The following is a 16,684-nucleotide window of genomic DNA, read 5'->3' as shown; positions in this document are numbered from 1 at the left end:
TTTTTTTTTTTTTTTTTTTGTACCAGGAATCGAACTTAGGACCTCATGCTTGCCAGGCTGATGCTGAGCTACTGAACTAAATCCCTGACCCTTGATCTTTTTATCTTTTCTATTTCGTTTTATCCCTGCCACATTTGCTTTTTATTACTTTTTGCATCATACATTGTGGGAGTGAAAAAACTACAAATATATATGAAAGTTGATTTAAGTCTGATGATTTCATACCTGCCAATTACTGAGCCCAATAACATTAGCATATAGCCAGTCCTTCTTTATGGACTCTGATTTCTTCCCACTGTGGTCATTTTGAAGGAAATCTTAGGCATCATCTAATTTCATCTGTAAACAATTCAGAATGTACCTGTTAGCCAAAGTTTGAAGGGAATTACTTTTCAGATCTTTAACTCCCATATGAATCCTCTTTTATATATACTAAGAGTGGTGTCTTAAGTCTATTGCATCTTCTTCTCTATCTGCCTTTCAAATCTCCCTTATAAAAGACAGCTTTCTTAACTATCCCGAATATTACAATGATGTAGTCGCTCTGGGATGTAAAAGCCTCAGAAGTATACCGGAGATACATTTTGAGAATGTCTAGCTAGTATCTACTAGTATCTATGAGAAATATCAAAAGGTCAGGGCACAAATAGATGGCAAGGTCCTGTACCTTTCTAGTTTCCTCCTTCCCTTCCTTTTTGCTCATCTTTTTCTTTTTCTCCCCAAAACTCCCTTCTCCCTTTTTTGTGTTTCTCCTAGTGTAGAATTCTTTCTGGACGTGATTGCTGTGGGGACACATGAATATGTTTAATTGTGTTGAAAAGTGAAGTTGGACTTTTCCTCACCTGAAGTCATTCTAATTTGTCTGATTTGTATGACCTGCAGATGAGCTTTGCTAACTAGGTTATGTGGTACTGCTTTTAATAAATTGAGTGAATTAATTCTGCAGCTCCAAGTTTTAAATATCTTTAAAGCACACAAACAATATACAATATTTGTATGTACTGTACATCTTTCACAGCTACTATGTTTACAAAATATAGATAACAGCCTCCAAATATGCAAGGGGTTAAAATTTCTTTATAAATCGTAGGAGGTAAATGAGTTGGGAAATTGAAGATCTATTATAAATGACCACAAATTTCTTTTGTAAGCCCTAGTTTATATATATACTTTCCATTTCTCTCAATAAAAATGAATTCTCTGATCCAATAAGACTTAGTGATTTCCCTTTTTGTAAATTTGTGATGTATATTAGATATTAAAAATGCCCTAGAAAGTCCTTCATTAAAAATACAAGTAATATAAATTACTTCTTTAACTTTTGCTTATGTTGGCAACTTCTTAAACTTAATTCAACACTGTAAAGAAAACTTGTGAAGTCAGGCTTGGTGGTACAGGCCTGTAATCCCAGCACTTCGGGAGCCTGAGGCAGGAGGATCATCCTGAGTTTGAGGCCAACACAGGCTACATAGTGAGTTGAAGGCTAGCCTAAACTACATAGCAAGACCCTGCCCTAAAAGGAAAAAAAGCATAAAAGAAGGAGAGGAAGGAAGGGAGGAAGGAAACTTGTGAAACATTGAGGTACGGACAGTTGAAAGTTTTCTTTATTAACATACTTTTATTTTTATAAAATTTATTTGGAACGTAACAATTGAGTACATACATCTCTATACATACATATTTGGCATAGCTATTAATCTTACTGAAGCAGTTACAATTCTTATAAAGGTATTCATCTGTGCTTAACACCAAGTACAAATGAAAGAGTAAAGTACCATTGAGAATATTACATTCTAGTTGTAGAGATGAATTGGGGTTTGAGTTTATAACTATTATACCCATAAGATTGATGGCTGTGATTGTTTGAGTAGTGAGCTGTCCAAACCACTCTTATCATTTAATATAATTTTTTTCTCTGAGACATATATATAAACTATGATTATTTGGTCTTAGTTATAATGGCAGAATTTCTCAGTTAGCTCAAATGAGGTTGTCAGTTCAAGAATAACTGACATTTGTTGCCAGTGGTAAAAGGTTATGGGCAGTCTTTCAAACAAAAATTAAGACTTTTGTAATGAAATCCTGAGACCAGTGTTTGTGAACCACTGGCCGAAAGGATATGTAATATTGGAATCTCCAAATTTGAACAGATACAGAATACAACCTTGCTCTGGAGTTCTTCCTTCTTTTGGGGTGCTGTTACATGATCACAACAATATTGAAAGTGAATCTAATACTTTATATGTGTTACTAAATATCTGCCTCACAATCTCTAATGTGATTTTTTTTTTTTAATGCCAGTTGTTGGGGCTGGGGATTTAGCCCAGCGGCGCAGCGCCTGCCTGGCAAGCGCAAGGTTGTAAGTTTGATTCCCAGTACCGGAACACCCCCGCTCCCAAAAAAAAAGCATCCTTTGCTAAATGCCAGTTTTTTTTTTAAATTTTTCCCGGTACCGGGAATCAAACTCATGACCTTGTGCTTGCCAGGCAGGCGCTGTGCCACTGAGCTAAATTCCCAGCCCCTAATGTGATTGCTTTTGATGATAAAATTCTTTTTTCTTTTTTTTTTTTCTTTTTTTGTCTTTTTGAGACAGGGTCTCGCTATGCAGTTCAGGCTGGACTTGAGCTCACTCTGTAGCCCAGGCTGGTCTCGAACTCGAAATGATCCTCCTGCCTCAGCTTCCCAAGTGCTGGGATTACAGGCATGCACCACCATGCCCAGCCTGATTATAAAATTCTTATGTCCACACCTGTTGGCAAAAATTCAAACCCGTGTCCTCCATGTAGCTGATCCTTACCTTCTCAAAGAATAGCATACTTTTTAAAAACTTTAATTGAAATGAACATTTTTATGTTTTAGGATGGCCCCAGAAGTAATTTTAGCCATGGATGAAGGACAGTATGATGGCAAAGTTGATGTATGGTCTCTTGGAATAACATGTATTGAACTTGGTAAGGACTGTTCTTCATTATATTCTATTTCCTACTGAGTTAGATCTAAGATAATTTTCCACTGTGGGTTTTTTTTTTTTTTTTTTTCATTTATTTAAAAGAGTAAAAGAAGGATAACATAATAATAGAAGGATTTACCAAATTACAGACAAAGTGGTAGGACATTATCAATGGTTGTTATTTTACCTATTGGTATCTTCAATATAGTTTCTCAGGAAAACAAATAGACAAATAATAGTGAGTTACAGACAAAAATGGTAGGAAATTATTAATGGTTGTTGTACTATACTTTGGTTTCTTCAAAGTGGTTTCTAGGGAAAACAAATAAGAGCTATACATGAGTGATCAATTAAATAATCACTGACTGTTCTCAGTGGTTGTTGAAAACACATAGTAATAAACATACATCCATTTACGAAATAGCACAGGAGCAACGCAAACATTACAGAGTTATGGACAGATTGGTAGGAATTATCAATGGCTGCTGTAGTATATGTTGGTATCTTCAAAGTGGTTTCTCAGGAAAACAAAGATATGCAAGAAAGCTTTAACACGTAGTTACAGCCTAAGGGTTGTGAAAAATAGCGGATTACCTCCTCATCAGTGACTACTTTCACTGAGGTGTGACTGCTGGCAGAAAGGCCAGGATTGAAAAGAAGGACCAAGAGACTAGCACCAGTGTCCAGCAATAGGCTGTTTACTTTTTCTTCTATAGTCATGATTATGTGGAGCTCTTCCTTGAAGATAAGGGTCTGGCCAGAGGGAGAAGGCAGAGTATGCCCTAGGCCCCTTCATTCCTGTTGGACCAGCTGGTAGGAGGGGTCTGAGCTCTGGAGCCTTCCCTCCTTAGGGCAGTCCCTCTTGAGGTGGCCTGTCTTTTGCCAGCGGTAGCAGATAAATGTAGTGGACAAGTTCTTGGGGCCCCAAAAATCAGACTTAGCGTCTGTTTCACTTAGTGCTGCAACAAAGGCAGCTGTTTTTTCTCGGTTTCTTTGTTTTCTCTGCTTTGCCTCCTCCTCACGGCTATAAAATACCCAGGAGGCAATTGTTACTAACATCCACTGTGGTTTTAAGTTTGAGCTCTCTATGTCTAACATTAATGAGTACTTGTTAAGTACATAAACTCTGCCTATCATTACAAGTTTTATCATCTGTAAAAGGACTCTAAAGCATTCATGAATTATCTCTACTTATGGTAGTTGTTACTTTAAGTATGAAAATTAGATGTCAGGCTGCATTCTACTGTAACAGTTTGATTTTTTTCTTTTAAGATAGTAAGGCAGACTATTCAAGGGGGGATCATGGTGATGGGTATAAAAAATCAACACAGTGCTGTGTGTAGTTGGGAAAAGATTGGACTCAGCTCCCTTAGCAGTTTGATTGTATGTATACATTTTGTTTTGTTGCTCTTAAGTGGAAACATGCTAAAAACAATGGCTCATTATAACTTAGTAAATAAAGTGGGTAAGTGAACTGTTACTGAGTTTATTGTCTACTTGTCCCAAGCAAATATAAACTCACTTTTCCTGTTGAGGTATGGGGAGGTGGTGAAATTTGAATCCATTTATCTTAGCTTTTATGATTATTCTACTGTATAAGTATACATAATGTGAACTCTTTCTCTGTAATGTTTTTACTGGGTATTGTTTTTGTGAGATTAACTTTTTGTACCTTGTGGTTTTTCTATGTTTCATCTCATTCCCTTTTTAATTTGGGTGGTATTTTGTAGAAGCAATCCATTTAAGGACAGAGACATTTCAGAAATAATGTATACAAGATAATAAAAAATAAGATCTCTGTAACTTTTTATAAAATAAATTTAGTTTAAATGAAATTTAAGTTTCTTAGTAACTTATAAGATTTTGAGATAGAAGATGTCAGTTGAATCTGCCAAATTAAAGACCATAGTAATTAAATTAGAAACAGATAATTTCTTTTGTTACTCATTCAGAATTTCTTCAGTAATCCTTTCCTCTCCCCCACATTATTCAACTTTAAAACTACTAGGTGGGACAGAGTAGGTAGGTATTAGCATTAGTCAGCTTTCTGTCATTGAGATAAAACAACAATTATAATAATAACTTAAAGGAGGAAAGATTTATTTTGGCTCACAGTCGAAGAGCTTTCAGTATATAATTGGCTGGGGCCTTTGTTTCTGGTTCTGTAATGAGGCAGTAATATATTGTGGTGGAAATGGATGGTAAAGCTAAGCTGTTTACCTCAGGGTAGCTAGGAAAGACAAAGAACATGAGAGGAAGTCTATAATGTCAGGCCTTCTGCTTTTACATTAGTTCCACCTGGGTCCCAGCCTATTGGATAGTGCTGTCCACATTCAGGGCAGGTCTCCCCTCAGTTTCCAGTCTCACATACCAGTTTTTCTGGAAGTACCTTCATAGACACACTCAGAAGTATGCTTTACTACTAGGTATTTCTCAGTCTAATCAAGTTAATAATCAAGATTAACCATCACAGTATCCATGACAGATGATGAGCCACCGTAACTCAGAGTGGGTAACAGAATCAAGTGAGTATAGTCAAGAGTTCTCATAGCTGCAGTCCGAAACCGATGAGTATATCTATGCAGGTGGCTGTCAGATGTGGAGACTCTGAGGCCTAATAGGGTGACACATGGAAGTAGCTCACTGTGAGTTATCAGAGCCTGAGGAGGGTGAGGAATTGACCACCCAAAGGGAGCATCCAGCTGTAGAAAGCCAGAATCTAAAGAAGCAGACATCCTAACACAGTAATAATGTCTAATCAAAATGAAGAGTGTTTTCCTCATGAGATGTGTATGCCTTGGCTGTAGAGATGTGACCTGGTTTGAGTGGAGTATCAGAAATTGAGTAGGTAAAGAACGTATTCACACTATATGGCAAAACGGAATAGGGATTCAGAATTTGAACAGGAAAGGAGGACATCTGCTCAGAAGAGAAGGTAGCAAAATGAAAACTTGGTGGGGAAGAGTTTTATTAAATAAAATATATTAAAGATAACAAAAAGATTATTGTCAGAGAAGAGCTTTATAAATACAGAAAGAGAAAGCTAGAGTAATCACTGTTTTGGATTGAAATTCAAGATGCAGTAAACTTGTTTTCAATAAATATAGATGGTTTATGTGCATCTGTGTAGACAAGTTATTTACATGCACATGTTTCCTAACTCTGTTCAGTGAGAGGCCCTGAGCGTCCTGACATCCCAGTAACAGTGAGAACACCTAGTGCTATGGGTCCTTGGAGAAGTGGGTGATCAAGGGTCTGGGATAAGTTGATTCTGGAACACTTTTGTGGACCAGCGTGCAAGGAAACAATGAATGGTAAAGATACGTCCAAAAGACACAGAAGCCAACTTCCAAAAGGGTCCCCTTGCTCAAATATGAGACAATTTCAATATCATAGTAAATGATAGATTATAACTTACTAAATAAAAAAGAAATATTAATCCATTAATTACTTTTTTTATGCAAAAAAGGATATTTATATAGTTTTAAAATACCTTCTCACAAAATGCCTATTAAGTACAAAAGAGAAACTTTACCATGAAGAAGCCTGGCAAATGCAGTCTTAATAAAGTAAGCAAAGTAAACACAATAATGTGACCACTCGAAATCATATGCCACCTCATAAGATATAATTAGCAAAATATAGCATTACTATATCATTCTGTCATATTCTGCCAGAGAGGTACAAGATATCTGAAATCTAACAGGAAATATCAGACAAACCTAAGCTGAGGGACATTCTAGAGTCCTGATTACTTCAAAATCATCAAGATAATGATTTCAGCTTTCTCCCTAAGAAACCAAAAAAAGGAGCCAAGCAAGGTAGCATATGTCTATAATCTCAGCACTTGGGAGGCTGAGGCAGTGACAAGGCCAACCTGGGCTACATGGGAAACCCTGTCTCAAAACAAACAAACAAACAAATAAATAACCCAGTCAGTCAGTAAATAAATAAATCCAGAAGAAAGAAACTAGAAAAAAGAATAAATTAAATCCAAAGTGACCAGAAGAAAGAGAATAATTACAAAGATTAAAACAAAAATCATTTGAATGAAAGAGAAAATCAGTAAAGATGATCTGTAAAATTGGTAAACCTTTTGCCAAAGAGAAAACACAAATTTCCAATATCAGGAATAAGAAGTGACTATAATTACAAATAGAAATTATAGGATAATGGGAAAATAGAAACAAATTCCATGTGTGTAAGCTTGGCGGTATTTGAGTACCCTATGTAACATGCACATGTCTTAATAGGAAGTTTCCTTTTTTACAGCGGAAAGGAAGCCTCCTTTATTTAATATGAATGCAATGAGTGCCTTATATCACATAGCCCAAAATGAATCCCCTACACTACAGTCTAATGAATGGTGAGTATTGCTGAGACATATTGTGTGACATTGTATACCTGAAATGTTTTTTGTAATCTCTTGTTTAGGTAAAATGTATTACCTTAAGAGATACTAAAATAGGTTTATAGCCAGATGTGGTGGCGCACACTTACAATCCCAATGCTCAGGAAGCTAAGGCAGAAAGATTGTTCCAGGCCAGCCTAGGCTACATAGTGAGACTTTGTCTCAAAAAAAAAAAAAATTTTATATTACCCTTTCTTATATTGTATTTATCTTTTGTTGTGTCTATATTTTATAGCATGTATATAACTCAATTTAGAAGAAAAGGGTAGGGGCTGGGGATTTAGCTCACCGGCAAAGTGCCTGCCTGGCAAGCGCAAGGTCGTGAGTTCGGTTCCCGGTACTGGAGAAAAACAAAAAAAAAAAAAAAAAGAAGAAGAAAAGGGTAGATAATAGCAATATGGATGCAAAAAGTATTGATTACTACAAAAATGTGTATCTTTTGAACTTTAGGAACATGTATAGTCCTGATCCTATGCTAATACCATATTTAAACATTAATGTTGTGTAACTGTATTGATACTTGACTGAAGATTGGTTAATTTATATGATACAAATCCCAGGTAAAAGGATTTGACCATTAAAATTTCCAGATTTTTTTTTTTTTAACTTTGTGATCGTTCTAGTTATATTATTTACATTGCTGTGCTAATCTTTCTGTTATTTTATGGTGGTGGTGGTGGTGGTGGTGGTGGTGGTGTGTGTATGTGTGATACTGAGGATTGAGCTACATCCTTTACACTGAGCTGCATCCTCAGCCCTTTTAAAAATTTTTTTACGTTTTGAGACAGGGTCTTGTTAAATCACTAAGTTGCCTAAACTGGGCTCAAACTTGTGATTCTTCTGCCTTCACATCCCAGAGTGCTGAGACTATAAGCATGCACCACCAGGCTAAAATTAAGTTCATTCATATAAAGAAGTTTATGGAGAAAAGACAGACAATTTTAGAAAACTAGGATTTTTATTAGTGGTAAAAAAATTATCACAGAAAATTAATTCCTTAGGCATCCCTAGCATTTGAAAAATTCTAAGGCAGTATCTAGGGTATTTACAAATGTTTTAAAATTTACAACTAGATACGGAAAATAAGGATACTTTATTATTTTTAAGGATTACATAATTAGAGCACATTTATAAGTCTTTGCTAATTGTGTAGAGATGTGAAGGAATCTTTTGACCGAGTTTAGTACTATGATACATCTTAATCTGTTTTGTGTAGCTATAACAAAATATCTGAGACTGGATAATATATCAAGACAGACATTTATTTCTCACAGTTCTAGAGTTTGGGAATTCCAAGACCAAAGCTACCACTGAGTTAGGGTTCAATCTCTATTTTTAAAATGGTATCAAAATAAATAAATAAATAAATAAAATGGTATCTTGAACCCTGCACTCTCTAGAGAGAAGCATTGTTGTGTGCTATTATTATTATTTTTTTTTTTTTGGTTTTTCTCCGGTACCGGGAACTGAACTCACGACCTTGCGCTTGCCAGGCAGGCGCTTTTGCCGCTGAGCTAAATCCCCAGCCCCTGTTGTGTGCTATTATGACAAAAAAACCAAGAGTGTGAACTCATACATTTGTATGGAAGTATATAATCTTGACCCTTTTTTACCATTCCTTTTCCATTACATCCCCCACCAGTAATAAGAATATGCCTTGATTTGTATGTGTGTGTATGTGTGTGTTTTTACAGGAAATAGCAATATGTTCACTCAATACTTTCCTTTACAATAGGTCTGATTATTTTCGCAACTTTGTAGATTCTTGCCTCCAGAAAATTCCTCAGGATCGTCCAACATCAGAGGAACTTTTAAAGGTCAGTTCTACAATACTCTAAGTCTGTTTTTACCCTCCTAAGTGATTTTATACAATGTGTTTTATTATTCTTTGATTCTGACCTACGGTTATATGTATAGTACAATAATTTTTACTGAAATAATTTTTTCCAGTGCTAGGCAAGTACTCATACATGCTAGGCAAGTACTCTACACCAAGCCACACCCCAGCACACTAAACTACAGATTTTCTTATATCGTGTTCTCTAGAAACTTTTCCTTTTTCTTTCTTTTTTCCTATTTCTTTTCCTCCCCTCTCCCTGTTCTTCAATCTGTCTTTCTTTCTCTTTCTGCTCTTATCACTACCTCTTATATTCAACCTTGGAAACTTTACTTAGTGTTAAGTTTTTAAATAAAATAGATTAGCTGCTTTTCTCATGTTTAAATAAAATCTATAATTAACTTTAAAATAGTAATCAAATGGCTAGATACTTGTATAAGCACTGTGTGGTAACCAGTTGCCCCACTGGAGTGCCCTGGATACTGACATCTGCAAGAATGTATTTGTGAGTTATAAAGTGTATGTGTGCACGCATGTGCACGTACATGTGTGTGTATGATACTGAGAATCAAACACAGGGCCTTCTGCATACTAGTCAGGTGCTCTGCCACTGAGGTATATTCCCAGCTCCTATACATTTTAATTCCTATAGAACAGAGTTTTATTTCAAAATGGGTTGAACATAGATTAACTCCGTGTGTGTGTGTGTGTGTGTGTGTGTGTATGTGTGTGTGTGTGTGTGTGTGTGTGTGTGTTACTGGGGATTGATCCCAGGATACTGAGTTACATCCCAAACCTCATTATTTTACTTTTTTAAAATTTTGAGACAAGGTCTCACTAAATTGTTCAGCCTGGCTTCGAACTTACAGTCTTCCTGCCTCACTCTCCCAGAGCGCTGGGAGTACAGGTGTATGCTACCATATTCAGCTGTATCTAATTTTTTTCGTCTACCATACCTTGTATATTGATCTACCCAATCTTAATATAATATGAAAAAAATACATATGATTATAAAAAATATTTGGGAGAAAAATACATAAATATATGAGAAACTGTTAAAAAATGGATATAATCTGTTCTAGCTGGGCATAGTGGCAAGAGCCTGTAGTCCCAGTTGCTTGGGAAACTGTGCAACAAAGCAAGAGTCTATCTCCAAAAAAAAGAAAGAAAGAAAGAAATTTCCTTTTATGGAAGTCTTTGTTCTCAACCATAAAAATATTGTAAAATCTGTGTAAATTGTGTTTCATTTTCAGTAGACTTGGTTGCTTAATGTAAATATATGATTAATGTGTGCTTTTTGTTCTCAGAAAATTGCTTCGAGAGTTGAGTATCCTACTAATACCAATAATGAATTTCATATAGTTATTAAACTATCTAGATTATACAATAGCAAGCATGATTTGATTCTATCACTTTGTAACCCTAAGCATCCAATTTTTCACAAAATTTAAATAAACTTTTTATGCTAATACTTTATAATTTCAGAGTTCAGTTTATTTTCACTGATAAATATCAGCTAAATTAAAGCTATAAAGAAATTTAAAAGATCATATATATATATGATTGTTTGAAGCCACAATATATGGAAGAGCAATATGAAGTTTCAGTAGTGCTTACACAATTCTATGCATTGGGCTTATTCATGGTTTCAGAAATGAAATCCTCAATAAATAGGCAGTCATGGTAGCAATAAAAGCCTTAATATATTTAGGAATTATGTTAATAAAACTAAGCAAGATCAGGCTGGGGTGTTGCTCAGTAATGGAGTACTTGCTTAGTTAGGCTCTGGATTTAATCTCCAATACAGCAAGAAAACAAAGAGTAACAGTAATAATCCTAATAATGGAATTGTTGTACTTTCCTGTATTTCATAAAATTTCATTAAATATTAGTGATAAAAATCACTAATAACACAGTGGCTATTAATCATCACTAGTGTTTTATGCAGTTCTTGCTTATACAGCATACAAAGGAACTCACAGTATCTAAATTTAGATTAGTTAATTCACTGTCAGTAAATATTCTGTTGAAATCAAATGTAGGTCAGAAATCATCATTTCTTAGAATATATAAACCTTTGTCAACAGGCTTTGATTAGATTTCTTACTGTTTCAGCCCTTCGATAATTTCAGCTCTATATTTCAGTTGGTCAACAAAAATATTAAACTCAAAGTGTTTTGTTTTTTTTTTAACTCAAGGTTTTATAAAACATGCAAAGATGGTTTCTAGACGCAGAGTAGATGATTATAAATGATAGTTTTGTTAAGTATCAGAAATCATAAGTATAATAGAATTAGATAGTTACAGATTACATGCATTATATATTGTAGTAACTCTAGAATCTGAAATGGGATGCATTTGCACTAATTGAACAAAAAAAGTTTCAACCTGACTTGAAGTTTTGACCTTACTTATACCCTCTCCAGCACATGTTTGTTCTTCGGGAGCGCCCTGAAACAGTGTTGATAGATCTTATTCAAAGGACAAAGGATGCCGTAAGAGAGCTGGACAATCTGCAGTATCGAAAAATGAAGAAACTCCTTTTCCAGGAGGCACATAATGGACCAACAGTAGAAGCACAGGAAGAAGAAGAGGTAATTCCTAAAATGATTCAAACCTTTTTTTTTTTTTTCCCAGTACCAGGAATCGAACTCATGACATTGTGCTTGCCAGGCAGGTGCTGTGCCTCTGAGCTAAATCCCCATGCCCCAATGATTCAAATCTTGAGTTAGCTTTATTTCCTTATGCAATTTTCTCTGCCAAGAATTTACTTTTTCTATCAATAATTTCCAGGTCTTATTTTCTTAACATTGGTTCTGTAAGATCTCAGTATTTAATCATATTCTGTTCCATGCTCTAAACCCACCCACTTTATATAGTACACATTGGCATGATAAAGGCGAATCTAGTTCATCTCATGTTTCTCGGTCATTGAACCATTTTTGACTGCTCATCTAGTTCCATGAAATGTGCTTTTTTAAAAGCACTTTAAAGTTACAGACTCTGAAAGTTGAGTATATCACTCACATGTCATTGGAAAGTTACCAAGCATTCTACTTTCATCAAGGAAATGTGATTCTTTTTAGTTCTGCATTTTATTCGACCTACAAGGTTCTAAAGTATTCATTTAAGACCAGACATAGTGGCACATGGCTGTAATCCCAGCACTTGGGAGGCTGAAGTATGAGAATCACTGTAAGTTAGAGGCCAGCCTGGGCTACATATTTCAAGGTTACCCTGAACTGCAGAGTGAGATCCTATCAATAAACAAGTAATTAATTTATAGATGAAAAAAGCAAAGTTCAGAGTAATTAATTTATTTCATAGGTAGAAGCACATGGGTTCAATTCATAACTATAAAGTTTCTATATTGGCTTTTAAGGAGCATGGTTGTACAGATTTGCAATAGAAGTGTTACAGAACTTTCTCACAAGGAAGTGTACATACAAAGTGTATTACATGTGGATTACCTTTTTTTCTCTAAATATTTTGTTTTCTTTTTTGCCTCTTTCAGGATTCCAGTATTTGATTTTTTTTTTTTCTTTTGCCTTCCAAGTAAGAGAGATCATTTTGTATTCTGACACCATGAGCCATGTACAGTTTTTAGCTTTTTAATATCAGTAAATAATTGATAAACTATAAAATGCAGGACATACTGTTTTTATTTTAGGGTTTGTTTTTTTTTTTTTTAGTTCTTGTAGTCAGAAAATTTTCTTGTACTATTTTGGGTATGTGAAATATTTTAGTAAAGTTATGACATTAATAAAATTATATATATTAGATTAGGGACCTAGGAACAGTCCCTTTATACATGGGTCTGTATTTATTAAATTATAGCATGTCTTACAGAAATCTGTTATGGTACAACAAAGATATTGTTCTAGTGGCACTGCTGTCTGATTACTTTAGGAAATAGCCTTGTGATTATGACTGAATTTATGTAATTTATAATTCTTAATTTATAGGAGAATAAAAATTAACAATAAAATAGCCAGGCATGTTGGCACATGCCTGTAATACCAGCACTGGGGAGACTGAGGCAGGAGGATCATTGTGAGTTCAAAGCCAGCCTGGACTGCATAGTAAAACACTCTGTCAAAAACAAACAAAAATAATAAAATATTTGGTGATAGAAAACCTAAAGACTGTATTTTCAGGAAAAAGAATCTACTTTGTAAGAGGCTTCAAGAAAGAGTAACTACTAAAAGGAGTTTTTAAAGAGTGTTTTAATGAGTTTATATTAGCCAAAAGAGTCACTGAGAAATGAGCAAACTGCCTATCCCCATTAGATTTGTTGTAGAAATGCTTTTCAAAAAATGTGGGCTGGGAATGTAGCTCAGTGGAATTGTGCCTTCCTGGCAAGCACAAGGTCCCCGGTTCAATTCCCAGTACCAAAAAACAAAAACAAACAAATAAAAAAAAAGTCAAGCAGTTGAGAGAAAATGCTGTACATTGGAAATTGTCCCCAAATAGGTGAGGGTTGTAGCTCAGTAGTAGAAGTGTGCATAAGGCCCTGAGTTCTGTCTTAGGGGTGGAGAGTAACAGAAATCATCCAGAACTGATCAGCTGCTTTTTTTTTCTTAACAGTTGGGTTTTTTAAAAAATAACTTTAAAACTTACCTGTTTGTCATTTTTGTTTGTGTTTCTATCAGTAAACACTTGATAAACTTGCAGGTTTTGTCACCTAAAGGGTATTTCTCCCAATAGGTCTCTAACTTGCTTTCTAGTAATTGTATGCCAAATGGTATGTATACTAGGTGCTTTAATCAAGATTTTAGAAGAGGGATATTTTAATCTAACTCTTTTTTTTTTTCTTAGGAGCAAGATCATGGTGTTGGCAGGACAGGAACAGTGAATAGTGTTGGAAGTAATCAGTCTATTCCCAGTATGTCTATCAGTGCCAGCAGCCAAAGCAGTAGTGTTAACAGTCTTCCAGATGCCTCAGATGACAAGAGTGAGCTAGACATGATGGAGGGAGACCATACAGTGATGTCCAACAGTTCTGTCATACATTTAAAACCGGTGAGTATTTCAATTTCTGTGAAAAATTTCAACTTTGATAAATTCCTTCATCTGAATGATTATTTTGGGTTTTTTTTTTTTTGGTCTTTTTGAGACAGGGTCTCACTATACATACAATTCAGGCTGGCCTTGAGCTTACTTTGTAGCCCAGGCTGGTCTTGAACTCTCAACAGTCTTCCTGCCTCAGCCTCCCGAGTGCTGATTATAGGCATGCGCCACCACACCTGGCTCATCTGAGTAACTTAAAAGAAGGAAGTTTTCTTGGAGGTTGAAATATTTTTTAAATGGCAAAAGTCTTATTAATTCATAATTAGTTGCTTATATTTGGAAAACTAATATTTTTAAAATTACAAAAATATTACAGAACCATTCAAAATGTTAGAAAAATGCTGCTTATTATTTAAAGTTCCTTGGAAAATGAAATAATCCTATTTTTAAAAATAGGAAGAATACATATGAAATTGATAATGGTTATTGTTGGGGAGTAAGAGAAAGAGTTACGGTAAATGATGATCAAAAGTAGGGAGGCTGAGGCAATGGGATCACAAGTTTGAGCTGAGCCTGGGCCACATAGCAACTTAACAAAACCCTCTCAAAATTTTATAAAAGTAAAAAAAGAGTGAGAACGTTACTTAGTGCTAAAAGGCTCTGGGTCAATCCCCAGTACTGCCAAAATCAAAAAAGTGACTTGCATTATCCATTTTTATATCATTAAAATAAAAGTCATTGTAATTGTGGAAAATTATAAATGTAGGCTTTAGGGAATATGTGTTTTTCTTACCTTATTCTTTGTAGTTTTCAGTTTGAATTTTAAAATTCTAACAAAAGTATTGAAGTCAGGTGATTCCTCTTAGGAATTAGTAGGAATGCTTTCTTTTTAACTTCATAGCTTGTAGTATTATCTAAAAAGTTATTAGGCACAGTGGCTAAAAGGAAATAACCCAAATATCTGCCAACATGATATGTGCATTCAATCAGTTAATATTCAACTATAAAGAAGAATGAACTTCTGAGCTATGCTACAATATCGATGAATGTCAAAAGCATGCTAAGTGACATAATCCAGACATAAAAGTATTGTATAATTTAACCTGAAATGAAACATCTAGAATAATCAAATTAATAAGGATGGAGAGGCTACCATGGACTGAGCAGAGGGCAAAATGGAAGTTATTGCTAATAGTTTCTATTTGGGGTGATGGAAAAGTTCTGGAAATAATAGTGATAGGTACACAACATTGAGAATTACTGCAGCTTAAAATGACTAGAATTGCAAATTTTTTATTGTACATACTTTAACACATTAAGAATGATGGTTATGCCCATTGCAGTTCTATACGTCTGTAATCCAAGCTAATTGGGAGGCTGAGGCTGGAAAATCACAAGTTTGAAGCCATTCTGGGCAATTTAGTGAGACCCTGTCTTAAAAAAAATATGGGAGTGTAGCACAGTTGAAGAATACTTGCCCAGTAGATGCAAGGTTCTGGGTTCAATCCCTAGTTACCCTCTTACCCCAAAAAAGGATGGTTAAGCAAGTGTTACTCAGCGCAAAAGTCACTTTTAATTTTTATACTCAAAAATAATGAAATTGGTTACAAGAAGATTATTTCCACAATTGTTTGCGACTCACTGATTTCGTCTTCAGTTGATGAACTGAGATAAACAAGGAAACACACAAATTCTATTTGCTTGTTTGGTTCTGAGAACCAAACCCAGGTCCTTGCACATACTAGGCCAGCTCTGTATCACTGAGCAACATCCAAGCCCAGTTCTTTATTTCTTGCAATCAGTTTTTTATTGCCTATTTTGGGCAGATGGCAAAAATCTTATAAGGATAGTTTTGTGTTTGGTTTTTTTTTTTTTTTTTTTTTTTTTCTTCCTTCCTTCCTTCCTTCCTTCCTTTTTTTTTTTTTTTTTTTTGGAGACAGGGTCTCGCTCTGTACTTCAGGCTAGGCTTGAGCTCACTGTGTAGCCCAGGGAGCCTCAAACTGTGGCAGTCCACCTCCCAAGTGCCAGGATTATAGGGAAGCCCGGCCCAAGGGTAATTTTTAAAGTAAAAAATACTTGGGATTAGCATCATCCTTAAAAAGCCTTTAGAAGAAACCATATCAGATAAGAAGGCACCACCATGTTGGAGTTGGTGTACCACATTACCATTTTTAACAGTCTTTGCTCCACAACTGGAATAGGTTGTCTTTTCTTATGCTCAGTGTAATCTTTGCTCAACCCGAGAGGGGAGTGTAAAACTAAAACTGCCCAAAGGAACAGCAAATTCAGGTCTCCATCTTTTTTCCTAGAAAATAGACATGGACTAGAATGGCTGGCAGATAGGCCTATAATGCTTTTTTTTTTAAGATTTTTTAAAATTTTATTTTAAAGATAAAAGAGCCAGGCGTGGTGGCGCACACCTGTAATCCCAGCACTTGGGAGGCTGAGGCAGGAGGACTGTTGCAAGTTTGAGACT

At 35.2% G+C, this 16,684-nt stretch overlaps 1 protein-coding gene across 1 annotated transcript in view; it reads left to right on the top strand.

The window, feature by feature from the left end:
- Taok1 (TAO kinase 1) overlaps positions 1-16,684 on the top strand; it is a gene marked incomplete in the record, with an annotated part of 137,524 nt that overhangs the window by 87,034 nt on the left and 33,806 nt on the right. Inside the window, 5 exon segments of the mRNA XM_013503358.1 lie at positions 2,860-2,951; positions 7,223-7,316; positions 9,097-9,178; positions 11,625-11,792; positions 14,017-14,220. Coding sequence (XP_013358812.1) covers positions 2,860-2,951; positions 7,223-7,316; positions 9,097-9,178; positions 11,625-11,792; positions 14,017-14,220 — 640 coding nt within the window.

Source organism: Chinchilla lanigera, unplaced genomic scaffold (assembly GCF_000276665.1).
Source record: "Chinchilla lanigera isolate Chin_1 unplaced genomic scaffold, ChiLan1.0 scaffold00080, whole genome shotgun sequence".
Taxonomy (NCBI): Eukaryota; Metazoa; Chordata; class Mammalia; order Rodentia; family Chinchillidae; genus Chinchilla; species Chinchilla lanigera.
Note: the sequence above shows the minus strand (reverse complement) of the source record. Positions and strands in the feature narration are given on the sequence as shown.